Source organism: Eublepharis macularius, chromosome 1 (genome assembly GCF_028583425.1).
Source record: "Eublepharis macularius isolate TG4126 chromosome 1, MPM_Emac_v1.0, whole genome shotgun sequence".
NCBI lineage: Eukaryota > Metazoa > Chordata > Lepidosauria > Squamata > Eublepharidae > Eublepharis > Eublepharis macularius.
The window spans coordinates 223,693,988-223,713,262 of NC_072790.1; the positions used below are offsets into that span (position 1 = coordinate 223,693,988).

The following is a 19,275-nucleotide window of genomic DNA, read 5'->3' on the forward strand; positions in this document are numbered from 1 at the left end:
GGCATCCTATGCCTGTCACTGAATACCAAAGGAAATGGTATTCAGTGACAGGCTTCTTCTGAATGTGGAGATTCCATTTAGCTGATGGTGATACACTCCATGAACTTGTCAAATCTTTTCTCAAAGCAGTGTTTAAGCTATTCTGTGATGAGCTGTAACAACTGCTGAATAGGGTGAAGAAAAAGCATTAAGTGTTTTGTGAATGAGTACTCCTAAGTGTTTGTTGATTACCTGAAATGGCCTCTGCTTGAAGACCTGAAAGTCTACAGAGGGAGGTCGGGGAGTAGAGTAGTGAGTATTGTGTTGGGAGTGTCCAGTGATAAGTCTAGTACAGGCAGTGATTCTGGATGGTTTGGAAAGGATTTTTTTTAAGGGAGGGGGCACTGTCTTAGGGAGCAGCATTTGAAGAGCAAGGAGGTACAAAGGTTTTTTTAATTTTAGAAAGTGTTGGTTATCCCTTTGCAAGGCTTCTACCAAAACATTGTTGGCTGATGACCAGGAGTTTGGAATGTATTTTGAGCTCTGCTTTTCTATAGTGAATATATTGGAATCAAGAATATGAAGCCACCTTAAAGAGAATCTGACCAGTTTATTCTGGCCGCTGTTGTCTATTCCAGTGCTACCTTTTTTGTTTTATTGCTGCTAAGGCTATCCTCTGCTTCAGTAGCTGTTGGAGATCTCGAGGTCATAATGCTTTAGCAACTTGTTTTTTTCGAACTTTGGTGTAGTTTCATTTGGGATGTGGCTTTGTTGCTTAATCCTGGCTGAGGTTACACCTGGAGTTACCAGTTCTATAATGTAGGAATTAGTTGTGCAAATTAGACATGAAGGGAGAATGACCTTGTAATGTATGAAAGACAACAGTTTTTGGAGTACCTCTGAGGGATTTGAAAAGAAGGGGATTTATGTTCTGTTTCCCTCTCCAGAAGCGATTCTGAAATGAGTGATTTGGGAATGATTCCTACAGAGCAGTTCTTATGGGAAGACTTACAGTGCCATCCCAAACAGAGTTAGACTGGAGTAACTCTTCTTAGAATTGCACTGTTAGAGTAGTAGTAATCTATGTACATTTTTTTTTTCTTCCAGGAAAAATCCATTAACATAATGTAACATTCTTGCTGATTTCTGCTCTTGGACTTCCAAGTCTGACATCTTTTGTTCCCTTGTGGGGGGCACTGCACAAAGGATAGGGGTCCCTGGCCTATTTGGATTGTTGCATTACCAGTTCTCCACATCCCTCTATGCACACTTTAAATTTGTAAACCGTGTTGACCCAAGTTGCTCCATCACAGTGTGGAGACAATATGTCAGAGAAATGTTGGCGTCAATCTATGGAAGGTTCTGTAGGCCAAATTCTTGTAAATCAAATATTGTGGCAATTCTGATAGAAATGTTTATCCTCACAAGTGTCCTCTTTTCCAGTAGTATTCAACCTTTCCAGACTCTGAACATGTCATTGTAGTAAATGCCCTACTTCTAATTTTTTGTTTAAATATTTTTACCTTTATTCCATCAGTCATAGCTAGATCTACTGCTCTTCTTTCTCTTGTTCATCTTACCTTCTCTCCAACCCTATCCCTACCCCACTTTGGGTGGCAAAACAGTTGCAGGCCAATGCTGTATTGACGTACATGAGGAGTAGAATCCCTAGATCATTTGATCGAGGTTATATAGTCAGCCTTTGTAACACAGGATGTGGCAAAGTTATTTATTTTATGACTTTATCCTTTTGGCTCTGTTTGTCCCAAAGCCGCTTTTTCCTTTTCAGTTTTTTTTTGCACAGGCCCAAGGAATGTTCAGATGGGAATGTCTTCTCAGCTTGTGGCTAATAAAGTGGAATGCAGCCCTCCAGCCATGTATTCTGGTCTGTCAGGGTGTTTGCAACTTCTGTTCTTCTTTGCATGAGCAGGTGGCAAAACCAGGAGGTTTATCGAACCCCTAATGGCCTGCATTCTGTTTACTGAGCATGGATATGGGTTTCTGGAAAAATTAGAATTGGAAAACTATTCAAGCAGTTATCCAGTAACCTAGAGGTTGATCTGATTTAGCATGCTTATTTTATTTATTTATTTTTAAATGTTTGTTAGCTTTCCACCTAATTCAGGGTCTTCAAGGTAGCAAATATTAAAACATGAAAACATTTCAGACATTCAAAATAAAACGAAATACAAATATATACAAAAATATATTTTGACATACATAATAAACAGAATTTAAAAGTACATCTCGTGAATGTTATGTCCTAATAGAAAAGAGCAAGAGTCCAGCAGCACCTATAAGACAAACAAAATTTGTGGTAGGGGATGAGCTTTTGTGAGTCACAGCTCACTTCTTCAGATACTTTTAGATACCTGCTATCTGAAGTGAGCTGTGACTCACAAAAGCTCATCCCCTACCACAAATTTTGTTTGTCTTATAGGTGCTGCTGGACTCTTGCTCTTTTCTACTGCTACAGACAGACTAACTTGGCTACCCATCTTGTTATGTCCCAATAGCAGCAGATATTTGAACTGAAATATTTGGTAGGGAAAAACAGACACAAATCAAGTGTAGTTTAAATTTTATATTCCAGTGAATTCCATGCTTTATATGGAAATTATTTTTATTGGGAAAATACTTGAATAAAATTAAAGACAAGATAGAACTGCAAAGCAGTAGTATAAGCTTCCCAGAGTCTTTTGCTGGTGCCTGGATGGCGAAGAGCGAGATGGTTTCTCCAGAAGACTGTGAGAGAAGATTAGAGTTGAAGTCAAAGCCAAGGGGGATGGGAAGAAAAGAAGCGTTTGTCATGTTCTTTGACCTCAAGCTTGTTGCCAAGAGGAGGTATCTCTCCATATGGATAGTAGGAGCCCGTTCTTGAAGGAAATGTGTATACAAGTTCTGCCCAGCCATGGGACTGTGTTAGCTTTCTGATGTTGCTCCAGGCTAGGGTCAACATTTTGCAAGAAGGGATTATAAAGTAGCAATTTCCTCAAAACTGCTAGTAGTCCTGAGGCTAAAGTCCATGTGCCGTGAGCCAAACAGGTTGTGTGTTTTACTTGATTCCTGTGTTTTTCTTTTGACCAAGTATTTCTTGTCAAAGACCCGAAGCTCCTGTTGTGGCTGGTGCCTGTTTTTAAGTCTTGAAAAATAACTGAATGACATCTGCTGAATTTCACGTTAGTGTTGGAGATGGATAGAGAATTTAGACTGTTGGCATATTTTTTCAAGACAATATTACCACTAGCATTTCTGTTCAAGCTTATTTTTGTCCAGCAGAGTCTTGTGTTACTATAATCCTTTATAAGCATTGCTCCCTCTCGTTCAAATTTATCACCTGAACACGATGGGCACCCTCCTAGCCTTTTGGATGATTTTAAATTGCAGATTCCAGAGGGGTAGTTTATTTGCCTGTGGCAGAAGTTTTCATGGGTCAAGGCTCATCATGTTCAGTTGGGAGAGAGATTTATACTCAAAGCTACAAACAGCAGAAGTGAGGAGTTATTACAGAGAGAAGTCCCAGTTCTCCACAACAAGGTGTGCCAGTGCTACATTGCAGAGCACAGATCAAAATGTGATCCAGTCAAGAGCAAATGATCCCTTTGGGGTGGTGGTGGGGTGGGGAGACCCAGCTGTCAATGAATGGGCAAAGTTGGGTGAATCTGAGTAGTGTACATAAACCTGTCAGAAAAAACAGCTCTTACTTGTAGTGAGGAAACCATCCCAAATCCCTATTGAGCTTCATAATATCTAATCAACATATGAATTCCAGCTGTGCAGGAAACATGATGGAAAGTTGGGTGGAAAGGAGGGTTCTTGACTTTTGGTACAGAATGCAGTCCCAGTATCTGACTTAATCAAGAAATTCTGTTAAGCATGTACGTGTCTCTTGTCATGTTCTGACCTGCCTATAAGCTGCTCTGGCTTTCTTCTTTCCTGATACATCTGAGGGTGTAAAGAGCCAAATAATTAAATGGTAAGACTTCAGAAAGCAGTGCCTTTAATGTACACTGTGGGTGCTATAATGTTGTGTTGTTGAATACATCTGACTTGTAAATATATGGCAAGGTAGGCTCTATAGTTCAGGGAGCTGCAGGCTCTTTTTTGTGCTGCTTGTGTGAAAGCCTGAACGAGTAAGTGAGCAGCCTTTTTGTCCTAGGAAGCCTTTTTGAGCCGTGTGTTCTCAAAAGTACAAGATTAGGCCCTTGCAGAGAGAACGGGAGTCCTGCTCTGGCCAGAAGAAACTCACTTGGAATTTAAATAGGAGGGAACTACAGTCCAGGCTCCAAAGTGCCTGCTCTTCTGGGCATGATGCAATGTAGGTGAAAGGTCCTTTCCTGCCTGTTGTGGAAAAGTGGGCCAGAGGGCGTGGCGCACCTCCAACTCTGGGCCCAAATCATGTGACTAGGAAAGGCACTTAACTTGCAAAGCAAAACGCTTTCCTTCTGATGAAGCCTGACTTGTGGGCTGCTTAAAACGGGTTTCCTTGCTCTTATGTGGATTTATGAGGCTATTCTCTTTAGGCCAGGCTAGGAACCCTCTGTGCTGTATCTGTGTTTTGTTAACGCCATCTGAATTAACATCAGGTAACAGTGTTTCCTCTAAACTGGCATGCGTTAGGTTTCAGACTTTCAGGAATCTGTGTATAGAAAATGCTATAACATGCCAAGAGAATACTTTGTCCAAGGCGTTTATTGATGCTGATTGCCAGGAAAAATACATTTTAAAAAGCAGTCTTTCATTGCTCCAAGTTCCATATAGACCAACACTTTCCTATTAAACAGAATGTTTGATCAAGCAGCAGGTATTTGATTAATATTATATTTGGATAGGAATACACAGAGCAGTTTAGGATTGTGCTGGCTGTGTTGCAGTTGCTGTTTTATCCACATTTGGGGATAAGCCCCATTGGATACTGTAGCGCTGACTTTTGAGTTAGTGTGCATAGGATTGTGCAGTGCATCATGAGCTAAAATAAGACTCTATTTCCATGGCATCTGATGCTCCTGTGTAATTCCGCTTGATGTTATCAGCTAGCAGCATTCTTGGCTGGAAGTCAAGTTCAAGATTTCTGTAGTTGGCAACATAGTAAGTAGCTGGTATCCAAAAAAGTCCTTGTCATCAGGCATTTTTAAGCAGTTGCTAGTCTCGTGGGACATACAAAATATTAGCCAGCTTACGTACCTTCTGTTGTTTAAAGCAACAGGAGAGCTAGCATTTTTGAGGCATCCCAGGTGGTATTGCAGAATGCATTGTTTTTATCTTGCACTGCAATTTTTGTACTGTTTAGATAGGCTCAATTTCCCATAGTTGGCATTAGCACAGCAAGGTAAAGAATATGCTTAGCTTGATTTAAGGGGGCCATGATATGGTGAGGGGTTTTTGAAGTGGGAACAAATCTTGTTCTAGATGACGCTTGTCAGACTTGATTCAGATATAGGCATGCCATTAAGAAGCCCTGAGCATCTAATTAGCTTTCCTATAGCAAATTATTTAACTCCTGGCCAGAAGTACACCACAGGTAATGTTTTTGGTTCATTACTGGGTATAGTACACAGGTAATACAATTATGGAGTCTCTGTTTCAATTTTTAAGCTTTTATCATTACAGCATACCTACTTAGTATTCTTAATAACAACTCAATCAACAGAAATCATCCATTATAACAAATATAAAGACCATTAAGGAGAGCAATTACATGAGTCTAAAAGGTATCTTACCCAAAGATAAGAAGGTCACAGGCAAGGAGACTCTTCAAAGAAGCAGCTCGCTGTCAGTTTAACTGGTCATAGTTATAGGGTTTCAGAGCCTTTTCTTAACAATAGCTACTTCAGAGGCTCAAATTCTTGTCTTATGATTTCAAACACTAAGCAAGATTATGTTTTAAATATCTTTTTGAAACATATAACATTACTTAGTTAATTCTTGCTATTTTTTGTGTTAGCAGAGTCTATGCAGAATTAGTTTACAGGTTTCTCATACATCTGAATATCTTTTGGCCCTCCACTAGTATCTCTATAATATTGCCAGCTTCTGTAAAGTTAGACATTCCTGCCGTTCTTCGATACTCCCTGCATCTGGATCTTGGTACATTTTATGCATTAGTATGAGTTAAATGGCTTGTAATCTACATATGGCAATACCAAAAAGAGTCCAGTAGCACCTTTAAGACTAACCAACTTCATTGTAGCATAAGCTTTTGAGAATCACAGTTCTCTTCGTCAGATGCATGGAGGGCAAGAAGAAACGGGTCAGATATATAGGTGGAGAGGGGAGGGTGGAGTAGATGCAAACAGTAGCTTCTGGTATGGAGATCAGTTTGCTTCTGTTAAGGAAGTCAGTTACTTCTGATAATGAGATAACCATTCATAGTCTCTATTCAATCCCAGCTTGACTTCTGTTAAGGAAGTCAGTAACTTAAAGGTGCTACTGGACTCTTTTTGATTTTGCTACTACAGACTAACACGGCTAACTCCTCTGCATATACGGCAATACAACCGTGTCACTCTGTTGTTTTATGCCCCTCTCCAAGATTGTTTTATTTTAAGCCTCTAGACTCCTTTTGTGGCCTGTCAAGTTACAGGGCCAGCAAAGAACAGGAAAGCCCCCCAGGAACCAAAGCAATCACTGTCAATGCGTATCTCTCAATTCATCCGTATAATTAAAGTGCTCAAAGGGAAAAATAGCGGGAACTGCCCAGATTTCATACATTCAATCTATAATGGCCGTAAATATGTCGATAAATATTGTAACAATAAGTACATGCAAAAAGCAGCAACACAGTATTTCTCCATCAAGATGCAGACATCTTGATGGGCAGACATTCATTGAAGGCTTCTATAGGCATTACACTTTGAATGAAAGGATATTCCTTTTGAAAATTTCTTTTGAAGGCTTCTCCTGCAATAACAACAAGAAGATAACAGTTTACACTTAAAGCATAATGAATACTTACTTAACTACAGTCTCTGGACTCTATAGTTATTGAGGTTCCAAGTGGGGGATTAATTATCCTATTGTTTTGTACCTAACAGTTGGTCTGGAATTGATTTTGTAATTCTATAATTTTTAAATAGTTATACTGTATTTATTTGTGGTTTTAAATCTTTTGAAATATAATGTTTTATTGGAATGTTTATGCAGTGTAATCCACCCTGAGCCTGCTGGTGTGGAAAGGGCGGAATATAAGTTGAAACAAATAAATAAATAATTCTGTATTGCATCTTGATGGAGAAATATTGTATTGCTGCTTTTTGCATATTGTTGCATTATTTATTGACATATTTACGATATTTATAGATTGAATGTATGAAATTTGGGCAGTTCCTGCCATTGTTCCCTTTGAGCACTTTAATTATATGGATGAATTGAGAGATATGCATTGACAGTGATTGGTTTGGTTCCTGGGAGGTTTTCCTGTCCCTTGTAGTTTTTTTTTTTTTTGAAAATTTTTTATTGGGTTAGGATCAAATGTTTACACATTACAGTCAATATTCCCATTTCCCAATTTCTAACCCCCTCCCTTTCCCCCCCATTTTGTTGACTTCCAACAGTTTTCCAACCCTTTATCCCTTTTCCCTTACTCTTTATATATTCCTCTATCTAGCAAATATATATTCTCCCTTTATTCTAAGCAATACTTCTTTAACTATTTTTAATACTCTGTACCCTGCCTATGAGTCCCTTTTTCCATAATGGATAAACAATTTATCCCATTTTTCATTATTTCACTTTCAAATATTTCTATATATCATAAACTATGTAAACCATACATTCATATAAATCAATCAGTTTAACTTATACTCTATATGTTATTCTATTCTTATTCTATGTCATTATTTCTTCTTCTTTCTATTTTAATTATATTTGTTTACATTAGTATTTCTATTCCCCTTCAATCATAGGTCTGTATATGATATCAATCAATTTGACTCATATACAGCTTCAAATAAACATATTCAGTTTGGTACATTGTACAGAATCAAAAAGAAAATATTATTAGTTAGTCAATCCTTATAGGTAACCCTTATGATTAATTATTTTCTATCGATATTCTATTTATTATTCTATATATATCAATCTAATATCATCACTGCTTAGAAATTCTCTTTTATCTCTTCTCCTCCCCGGTAAAGTCACCCCCCTCTACATTTTATTGTACTTCAGTAGTTCTCAAACTGCCACAGTTCTCCTCCCACCTCCCATTTCTTCTCCAAATATTGTTTCAGCTTCTCCCAGTCTGTGTTAAACTGTCCTGAGTCCAGGTTTCTCAATTTTCTTGTCATTTTATCCATTTCTGCCATATACAGCAATTTGTGGATCCAATCTTCAATGGTTGGCACTTCTTGTATTTTCCATTTTTGCGCATACAAAAGTCTAGCTGCTGCCGTCATGTAAAATATCAACGTCCTATGATGGGCTGGAATTCCCTCCATTCCCAAGTTTAGTAGCAGGAGTTCTGGGTTCTTATTAACTTGAAATTGTAAAATTTCACTCATTTCTCTTATTATTTCCCCCCAGTACTGCCTAGCTACCTCACACGTCCACCACATATGGTAGAGGGAGCCCTCATGCTTCCTACATTTCCAGCATTTATTAAAAGTGTTCAAATTCCCTAGCGCAATCTTCTTTGGTGTCATGTACCAACGGTAAATCATTTTGTAAATGTTCTCTTTTATACTAATGCATGTCGTTGTCTTCATTGTAGTCTTCCACAAGTATTCCCATGCCTCCATTGTTACTTCTTTGTTAAAGTTTATGGCCCATTTCACCATTTGTCCTTTAACTACTTCATCCTCAGTATACCATTTCAGCAGTGCTTGGTATACCTTAGATATTCTTTTCTTGTCCTCTTTAAGAAGGGTCTGCTCTAGTTCCGAGTTTTCTGTTCGTATTCCTCCCTTTACAGAGTCCGAGTTATATAAATCTCTAATCTGTCTATACTGGAACCAATCGTAGTAAGGTGATAGTTCCTCCTGAGTCTTTATTCTAAGTTTGGATTCTTCCATTCTAGTTATTTCTTTATAAGTTAAACATTGTTGCTCATTATCAACAGCTCTCGGATCTATCACCTCATATGGAACTACCCACAAGGGGGTTCCTTCTTCCAAATAAATTCTATACTTCTTCCAGATTATATATAAACTTCTCCGTATATAGTGATGCAGGAACATCGAGTTCGCCTTTACTTTATCATGCCATAAATATGCGTGCCATCCAAATATCTTTTTATATCCCTCTAGAGCTAGTAATTTCTTATTCTTTAGCGTCATCCACTCCTTCAACCACACCAAGCAAATTGCGTCATGGTAAAGTCTTAAATTTGGCAGTTGCATTCCGCCTCTTTCCTTTGCATCTTGTAAAACTTTCATTTTGACTCGAGGCTTCTTGCCTGCCCATACAAAGTCTGATATTTTCCTCTGCCATTTTTCAAATTGCTTAGAGTCACTGATGATTGGTATTGTCTGTAGCAAAAACATTACTCTTGGTAACACATTCATCTTAACTGCTGCAATCCTTCCCAACCATGACAGATTTAGTCTGTTCCATTTAATCAAATCTCTCTCTATCTGAGTCCATAGTTTTTCATAGTTATTTTTAAATAAGTCTATATTCTTAGCAGTCAGTTCGATTCCCAGATATTTCACCTTGCTTGTTACTTCACAATCCGTTATTTCCGTTAACAATTGTTGTTTCTGCTTAGTCATATTTTTGCATAATATCTTTGACTTCTTTTTATTAATATAAAAACCTGCCAAATCTCCGAACTCCTTAATCTTATCTATCACTTTTGGCATGTTCTCCATTGGGTCTTCTACAATTAACATTATGTCATCCGCAAATGCTCTGACCTTATATGAATAGTCCTTTATTTTAATTCCTCGAATTTCTTCATCTTGTCGTATTTGTATCATCAGGATCTCCAATACCAAAATGAACAGCAGTGGAGACAACGGGCAACCTTGTCTTGTTCCTTTACTTATAATCAATTTCTTAGTCGCTTCATCATTCACCACAATTGCTGCCGTCTGGTCTCTGTAAATTTCCTTAATTGCTCTAATGAATCTTTCTCCCAATTGTAGCTTTTCCATAGTGGCAAACATAAAGTCCCAGTTTAAATTATCGAACGCCTTTTCAGCATCAACAAAGAAGAAACCAACCTCTTTGTCACAACGCTTATCATAATATTCAATAGCATTGATCACTGTCCTTAAATTGTCTCTGATTTGTCTGTCTGGCAAAAAGCCTGCTTGTTCCTCCTCAATGACTTCCGAAAGCCACCCCTTCAGTCTCTCTGCCAGTATCTTCGCAAAGATTTTATAATCATTGTTAAGTAACGATATAGGTCTGTAATTTTTCACATTAGTCAAGTCTTGGCCCTCTTTGGGGATCAATGATATATTCGCTTCATTCCAGGTATCTGGAATCCGCTGGTCCTTTAAAACTCCATTGATCACCTCTTTTAGGAATGGTGCCAGTTCATTGGCCATTACCTTATAAAATTTCGCTGTAAGTCCATCTGGCCCTGGCGCCTTTCCTAGATTTGCAGATTGTATTGCCTTGTTTAATTCCTCATCTGTTACTTCACTGTTCAGTTTATTTCTCCAAGCTTCCGAAATTACTGGAAGTTTCAATTTCTCCAAATATAACGCTATTGACTCTTTATTTACCTCTTTCTTATTATACAACTTAGCGTAGAATTTGTAAAAGGCTCTACTAATGGTAGTCTGTTCCAGATACGTTTTATTATCTTCGCAGATTCTATTTATTGTTTTCTTTTCCCTTCTCTTCTTCAGTTGCCATGCCAAATACTTCCCAGGTTTATTTGCACCTTCAAACGCTTTCTGATTCAATCTTTTAAGATTCCACTCCAATTCTTTATTATTCATTGCTGTTAACTGTTCTTGAAGTATTTTAATTTCCTGATATAATTTCTTTTTCCCTGGTCTCTTTTTTAACTGTATTTCTTTGGCTTTTATTTTCTCCTCAATCTCTTGTCTTTTCTCCTCTTTCTTTTTTCTTACTCTACCATTTAAGTCCATTAGTATGCCCCTTATAACCGCCTTATAAGCGTCCCAAACTTTGTCAGTTGGTACTTCTTTATTTACGTTGTATTGTATGAAGAACTTTGTCTCTCTTCTCAACATCTCCATACTCTCTCCTTCCTGTAGCAAGTCCTCATTTATTCTCCATGCTTTCCTTTTTCTCCTTTTCCCTAGTTTCCACATGATTGGATTGTGATCTGAGCCTACCATCGGCATTATTTCTACCTCCTTAGTCCATAACGCTAAGTCTTTTGAGGCCCAGATCATATCAATTCTTGATAGTGTGCAGTGCCTTGCAGAATAAAAAGTAAATTGTCTACTTTTAGGATATTCTCTTCTCCATACATCTTCTAAAGTCTCCTGTTGTATCAAGTCAAAAAAGAGCTTTGGTAATAATCCTCTTTTCTTTTGTGCAGTTGTTGTCTTTTTATCTAATTCCAAGTTCGTCACTCCATTGAAGTCTCCGGCAAGAATTATCTGGTCGTATGAAAGATCATCTAGTTGCTTCCTCAAATCCTCAAAGAAGCTTTCCTTTGCACCGTTAGGTGCATAAACTCCGACTACCAACACTCTCTTTAAATCCCAAGTACATTCCACTGCAATAAATCTGGCTTCCACATCTTTCATTACAAATTTTGGCTGTAGCTCCTCTTTTATGTACAACACCACTCCTCTTTTTTTCTTGTTGGAGGCCGCTACAAATTCTTTGCCCAATTTTCCTGATTTTAGATATTTTACATCCTGCTTTCTAATATGGGTCTCTTGCAAACACACAATATCACATTTTTGTTTTAATAGCCAGTGGAAAATATTTTTTCTCTTATTCGGTGAATTTAGTCCATTTACATTCCAAGATAAAACTTTGCACTCCATACTCATGATCTTGTTGGTAAGTCTTTTTCATTGTCCCTTATAAATCGCTCCATCTCTCGCTCAGATCTGATGCGCTTTTTGGCCCCTCCAAACTCAAAGGACACACCTTCTGGTAACTCCCATCTGTACCTGATTTTCATGTCCTTCAAGATCTGAATTAGCACTTTATATTTTTTCCGATCTGATAACACTGACCTGGGTAATTCCTTCATTATGATAATCGTCTTGCCATCAGTCTCCAGTGGATCTTGAAACTGTTTTGTCACAATCTTCTCTTTCATATTTCGTGTCGTAAACTGCACAATTACGTCTCTTGGTAATTTCCTCTGGGTTGCAATTCTCGAATTCACACGATATGCCACATCTAGGATAGCCACAACTTCCTCCTCCTCCTTCCCCAGGTATTCAGCTAACACCTCAGTCATCTGTTCTTGCGCTGACTTTCCTTCCACTTCTGGCAAGCCACGAAAACGTAACTGCTTCTCCATGTGTTTAGTTTCTGCAACTGACATTCTCCCCCTCATCAGTCTCATCTCTGTCTGTTGCGTGTCTGCTAAATTCTCCATCGCGCCTTCTACTGTTTTAACTCTCTGCTGCGTTCCTTGTAGTTCACTTTGTATTGTTTCCATGCCTTTTTTCACTTCTGACAGCTCCGATTTTACTGTCTGCGTAACCTCTTTAACCTCTTTAATCAGCTCCAATTTCGTGTCCTTAAGTTCTTTAATCACATCTAAAAGTTTTTTATCCAGGTTTTCTATTGCCGATTGCCACTCTTTTTTTGACATCGTGGGGCTTGCTTTGGCTCGCTCCCACGAGTCCGCTCTCTTCCTTAGCTCCGTGGCGTAAAACTTAATGTCCTTTTATTTCAAATGTCCCGGTCTTCTTGCAAAAATTAAATTTTAAAGCGTCCAAAATGTCGGGCGTCTTTTCTCTATGGTTCCTCTATGATTTTGTAATCCAAGATGGCCTACTTCCTTTTCCGCTGAGGCCGCGACCCTTCCCCTTTCAAAGATGGCGATTCCCTTCTTCCTGCCCTCCAGCAAGGGCCGCTTCTCTCCAGCAACTCTATTGTTGTTACGCACTTCCTGTCTCCCAACTTCCCACAGTAGGTCTCGCGATGGTATCTCTTTCTCACAGCTCCATAACCGCAAGTATTCAAAACAATAATCCAATTCCTTTAATAACTTCTTTAAACTGAGTCTCTTTTCAAATACAACTCTTGCCGAGTCTTCCCCTCTTTATCGTTAGCCTGTTGCAGTTTGAAAATCTACTTTTATTCCTCTCTGCTTTAATCAATCTGTCCCGTAACAGAAGATAGTGATCTTTACCTTCTCATTCACATTTCTCGGGTTGTAATCGCTGTTTCGATTTTAACTTCTCCTCTCCGTTTCTTCCCCCAATCGAAGCTTGGGTATGTAGGTCTTATGCCAGCCAAATTGGCCCCAAAACTGCCGCAGAGATTGTAGCCGACCTGTCGCAGGGTGGGACCTCAAGGGTCGTGAGGGGGCCCGTTGCGTAGAGCCCCCCCTCGCCCGAGATCAACGCGCCCTGAGGTCTTGAGCGTTCTTTGCCTGCTCTCCGCCTGAGAGCAGTCGGCCGCGGGCTATTTTGCCCCCGCCGGCCGGTTAAAACGGCAGTCCGGTCAGTTCCGCAGTTGGAGCTGCGTCAGACCTCCATAAATCCCAAACCGGAAGTCCTGTCCCTTGTAGTTTCTGTGTCCCAGGGAAGCCCCTCCTTCATACGTAGTTACTGCCAGGTCTGACATAAGTTCCTTGGGTGTTCTAACCAGAGAGACTCCATTTTAATCCTGTCAGTGTTTTAAACTCTTCTTTTGCAGGTGACAAGCAGTCCAGTAACAGTTATCTCAAAGAAGAGGAATGTTTTGACTACAGTCTTTCCAGCCCTGGGAAAGTTTCACTCTCTCAGCTTCAAGCCGTTTGTTTTGAGAACTGTGGGGGGAGGATGGGAATTGCTGGGCTATGCTATTCTGTACCTTAACCTTTACCTCCATTCGTAACAATACCCGTGTACCAGCCAAGATATTGCATCTTGGCCAGTGGACTATAATGGTTGTTTATATTCAGTAAAATCTTTTGAAACCAATGGACTCATGTCTAATTGCAAGAGATAGTCTGGATTGCAACTTTTAATAAGCCACAGTCTGACAGTTACAGGGCCGGGCTAGCACAGTTTCTGTGTGCATAGGTGTCTTGAACACCTTCCTTGGTCATATCTAGCAATTGTTTCCCTATAGTTCTAGCCATATCCATGATACCCTGCTAGCCAGCTAGCACCTGCTGAGTAAGATGTTGCTGATTTTGTTTGTCCTCTGGTCACAGGGACTTAAGCCTGAGTGTGCCCAGAGGTACAAACGAAGGGGCACGGGTTAAATGGTTCTTGGCCTTTGGCTCTTAGCCTAGAACTGGAAGGTCTGCTAACACACGCACAGAGAGAGAGAGATGAAAACCTACTCTGAATTCAGAAGACTTCTCACCATTTCATGTGTGTCTGTGTGGTTTATGTTTCTTTCTATGTTGTAAGCTGCTTTGAGTCCCCATTTGGGAGAAATCTCATATAAATAGTTACTTAAATTAAACAAAGGTTCAAACCTAGGGAGTAGAAAGTGAAGTGTTGTGGTGATCTGGTGAGACTAACATGTATCACTTTGAGCATACCAGGATCTCTGTGACAGCTTGGTGGTGGAAAATGCCATCAAGTCATAGCTGATTTAGGATGACCTCTGGTGGGGTTTTCAGGGCAAGAGACTAACAGAGGCAGTTTGCCATTGCCTGCCTCTGCAACCCTGGCCTTCATTGGAAGTCTGCCATCCAATTACTAACCAAGGTCGACCCTGCTTAGCTTCTGAGATACGATGAGATCAGGCTCACCTGAACTATCCAGGTGAGGATCTGTGGCAGCGTAAAGACTGACCAATATATGGTGGCATTTGCGAGCCACCATAAGGCAATATTGCTTGCCTTAGCTAAGGTTGGTGTTTTCAAAGGGGTAGCTGTGTTAGTCTGTCATAACAAAATAAAGCAAACTACTAACAACAGCTCATATTGAAATGTTAGCCTTTATGGTATAACTGGACCTTTTTTTTAATGGTGCTTTCCAACCAGCATCCTGTACTTCAGGAGAAGCCATTCTCTGCAGCTGAATGATAGATGTTGGCAAACTCTTGGTCATCCATCCTGCTTTGTCATGTGGCCTTCAGTAATTTCGGGCATGGGAAGCTCACTGTTGGAATTGCTCTCTTTGCTGACTAGTACAGATCTTGTGCTATGGTTGAGCACCATTCAGAATGAGCAAGGATGTCAGGGAGAACCTACTTTAAAATGCCTGTAATTTGGGCAGGGCAGAAAGCCTGGTGCTTGGATACTCATGTGCCTGTATGTTGCTGCTAGGGATCACGAAACCATTCTGGGGTATCGGCTAGAGTGTCAGACTAGGATCTGGCAGACCCAGGTTTGAATCCATGCTGTGCTGTGGGAGCCTGCTGGGTGACTTTGGGCCAATCACATATTGTCAGCCTAACCTAGCTAATAGGATGGTTGTGAAGGTAAAACGGAAGAGAGAGCAACAATGTATGCTGCTTTGGGTCCCCATTGAGGAGAAAGGTGGGGTATAAATTATGTTAAATTTAAATAATCTGAAATACCTTTGTAGCCCTACTGTAACTGGGATCTTTCTCTTGTAGGTTATGCCTGCCGAAACCTCAGCACCTCTTCGCCCCTTAAATGTAAGTGTAAACACTTGGGTCTGACTAGGAAGGGGTCTGGAGCTCAGCACTGACTGAAATAAATTAGCCCAAAGAGGAAAATGTGCATCAGTTTACTTCCAGCTTACTTTTGCTCTCCTTGCAGTTTGGTTTTAATTTACTTTCTTTGTATGCCTGCAGTATGAAAAATAGAAGCAGGGCGGGGATACAGAATGTATGAGGACAAATAAATGTGAAAATGGTGGTGGGATGTAGAATAGGCTAACTCTCCCTTTCAGCTTCCCCACATTTTGCATCCAGTATGGTAATTCTTGTCCTCCAAGGATTAGATGTCTGGGAAAGTGTGAAAAGGGGGGCTGGAAAGTATAACAGCTGTGAAAACTAAAACAAGAACGTACTAATCTCTCACAAAGTGTACAGTTGCAAGGTGTAGGACTGGCCAGTTCATATGCAGCTGGAAGTATCCCATCTTCTGGTTTCTGGCCTTTCAGTTCCTACTTCCATAAGGTTTGCTTGTGTAAAGTGAAACCTGAGAATTTTGTGTTTCATAAAAATCCTACCATATATATTTCACTGGATTCTGTAGAACGCATTCAGCTAATGGCTTACAGCGGAGCCTATCCCTAGATCCTTGGCATGGGCTGCTAAGCTTTATTGAGGTCCAGCATGGGTGAAAGTAGCCACTCTGCTTTCCATGAACGATAATGATGCATCTTTCTTTCTTTCCAGCTAGGACCCACGTTAGCTATGACATCAAAGGAGATGTTGCTGTGGTGCGTTTTAATGCACCAAACTCCAAGGTAGGCTCTCCCACCTGTTCTTTTTAGGCACAAGTTGTTCAAAGGTAGAAGTAAAAAGCATCCTCAGAGTGCAGTGAATCAAGGTACCCATGAAGAATCTGTGAGGAGAGAGACTGTGCTTGTGTTTAAAAGGAATTGCGAGGGGCAGCAGTATGGCTGGCTAAATCAGAGTTCTGATAACCTCAGAATAAGGAAGCAGCCAGTAAAAGGAAAAAGGGGACACTTGATCTATTAATTATGAAACACTCATAATATCCCAACTGCTACTTATTTCCTCCGTAATAATGCTGTGAGGTAGGATATTAATAATTCTATTTAACAGATGAGGCAGAAGAAAGAGATCAAGTGCTCTGGGAGCCAATCCAGATATCAGTCACTGGACTTCACTGACTGTCATCTACAGCAAATACTATCAGCTTTGTGGGTTCCGCAGACTGTAACTGTGGAAAGGTGGAAAAAGACTAGTCATGGCTAGTTCTCCAAATGTTTTGTGCCACAAGGCATTGTGCTTATTAAAAACTCTGCTCAGCATGTTGTTCTAAGCCCTCTGAGCAGCTTGAGATGTGTTTACAGCAACATTTGCAAGGCACTTCTTAGCTCCCTACAAAAAATTCCAGAATCTGACGAGGTTAAAGTCTTCTGCATTATGGTGCAGGGAGAACTTACAGCTAAAGAAAAGACCTCCTAGTGGTGTGTTCTGTTTGCTCTGGATTTTACGATCCCTATCCGGAATAACTTTAAAGGCACCAGAACAATTGTGTTGGGCTTTTAAATGCTGCTACATTCCCAAGTGGTGTCTCCTTTTTGTAGAGCAGGATGGGAAGAGCAGTTAATGGCATAGGATGATCTCCAACTAGAGCAGAAGCTCTCAATTTCCCTCATTTTGCTTCCCTTCAGGTCAACACTCTGTCCAAGCAGCTGGAAGCAGAGTTCAGAGAAGTCATGAATGAAATTTGGACCAATGATGCTGTCAAAAGCGCGGTCCTTATCTCAGCAAAGCCCGGTTGCTTCATTGCGGGGGCCGATATCAAGTAAGTTCCAAGGAGGGAAACTCCTACCAGGGTATGCAAAGAGGCATGTGCTCATCTTGTAATCGAAAATCTAGTGTTATTAGGGTGCGCAATGTGCACATTCTTAAATGTTGCTGCTAGGGATCTGAAATATCATTCTAGCCCTGCTGTGCTTTTGCAGCAGCTCCATGGGAAGGGTTTTCCAGATACTTCATAGTGATCGCATCTTTCCTGAAAATACAGAGCAGGCCCGTAATTGAATTCAGTATTAATCCGAGGTCTCTTAGACCGTAGGTTAGCACCGATCCATTGAAGTTTTGTTTCCTTTCTCACACTGTAGTGGTTTCAGTAAGCAGCTGCCAACATGACAACCAGTCTTTCCAGACAATTTATTGGAACCCTAACCTGTCTTTTCAGGTTGGTAGTTCAAATTCAGACAATCCCATTCAGGCAGGAGGTGATCATTATCCCCCCTTCCCCTTTTTTTGAAAAAAGGACATTTACATTAAAAATGCTTTGAAGAGACTAAAAGCACATTCACCACTTCTACTCTTCCCAAAGACAGAACAATCTGTCCTCCAGTTCCCCACTGATAAAGCTGTGCAATCCAGACTATAGTGGAAAATGAGAGATGTGGCAGAAAGGTGCCTATAAAGCAGGTGAGGCCAGGTAAATTAAGGGCACAAGCCATATTTCACTCTTAAGGGGAAGGTAACCTAAGAAGCTGGAAGAGCACGCTTGCAGTGCTCTGCAGGGAAGGATCACAGCGCTAAAGAATCGGAATGGTTACAACCAGTCAGGATGGCTGTCACATCAGTTAATTATACTGATTGTACTAATTGTGCAGAGTACTAATTGTGCAGAGTAGACGTCATAAATGGAGGAGCATGAGGGGATCAGAGCATGAGCAACTGCTCTTTTTGCAATAAAAGTCCTCCTCACTAGTTGATGATAGGCAACCCTCAGGAAACAGCCTCTTACTATAAAAGCTTAGGAGCCTGTAAGAGTAATGGTCAGTTCTTCAGCATAATTCAGTGTCCTGAGTGACTGAGCCAGTATCAAGGTTAAATTGATTTGTGTGGCAGCAAAGTGCACAGTGAATTGAGTAGACAGTTGCACTGCCATGTTTGCAACTGCAACTTCTGCTTACTCAACTTGCATATTATTATTATTGTTATTGCTAACTGTGCTTATATACTACTCTTCTAGACAGATTAGTGCCTCACTCAGAGCAGTGAACAAGTTAGTGTTATTATCTCCACAATACAGCTGGGGAGCTGGGGCTGAGAGGAGTGGCTTACCCAAGGCATCAGCTCATGGCAATAGTGGGATTCGAACCAGTAGAGTGCTGATTCGCAGCCAAACCATTTAACCACTGTGCTACAGCATCTGGCATACTTGAAGCTGTGCAAGTGTAGGAACTTAGTAAAAGGAGCAGAAACCTTGGCCTTCTTCGCTACCTCACGAGAAATATTCCTGTTTTTGTCCTGCTTGCAGCATGATTGAAGCCTGTACCTCCAGTGAGGAAATCACCCAGCTTTCTCAGGAAGGACAGAAGACGTTGGCAAATCTTGAAAAATCTCCAAAGCCAATTGTTGCTGCTATCAGTGGTTCCTGCCTTGGTGGAGGGCTAGAGGTACAGTCAGTGATTTCTAAGAGGGGCGGGCAAAAGGAATCTCATATCAGATCACAGCTGAGAATGGATTGGACATCCAGTAGTCTCATTCCCTGACCCAAAGCAAGACGGTCCACCATCCTCAGTCTCTGAGAGATTAAATCAAGGGCTGTGGCTGCTTCATTAGGCATTTGAGGGGAAGAACTTAAGTGCAAAATGAAGAAGTTCTCTT

General features: G+C 40.4%; 1 protein-coding gene across 1 annotated transcript in view; it reads left to right on the forward strand.

The window, feature by feature from the left end:
* The window catches only part of HADHA (hydroxyacyl-CoA dehydrogenase trifunctional multienzyme complex subunit alpha), a 35,285-nt gene that overhangs the window by 1,375 nt on the left and 14,635 nt on the right, over positions 1 to 19,275 (forward strand). The window contains exons 2-5 of the mRNA XM_054989041.1: positions 15,598 to 15,639; positions 16,348 to 16,418; positions 17,316 to 17,449; positions 18,926 to 19,064. Coding sequence (XP_054845016.1) covers positions 15,598 to 15,639; positions 16,348 to 16,418; positions 17,316 to 17,449; positions 18,926 to 19,064 — 386 coding nt within the window. The remainder of the gene's footprint in view (positions 1 to 15,597; positions 15,640 to 16,347; positions 16,419 to 17,315; positions 17,450 to 18,925; positions 19,065 to 19,275) is intronic.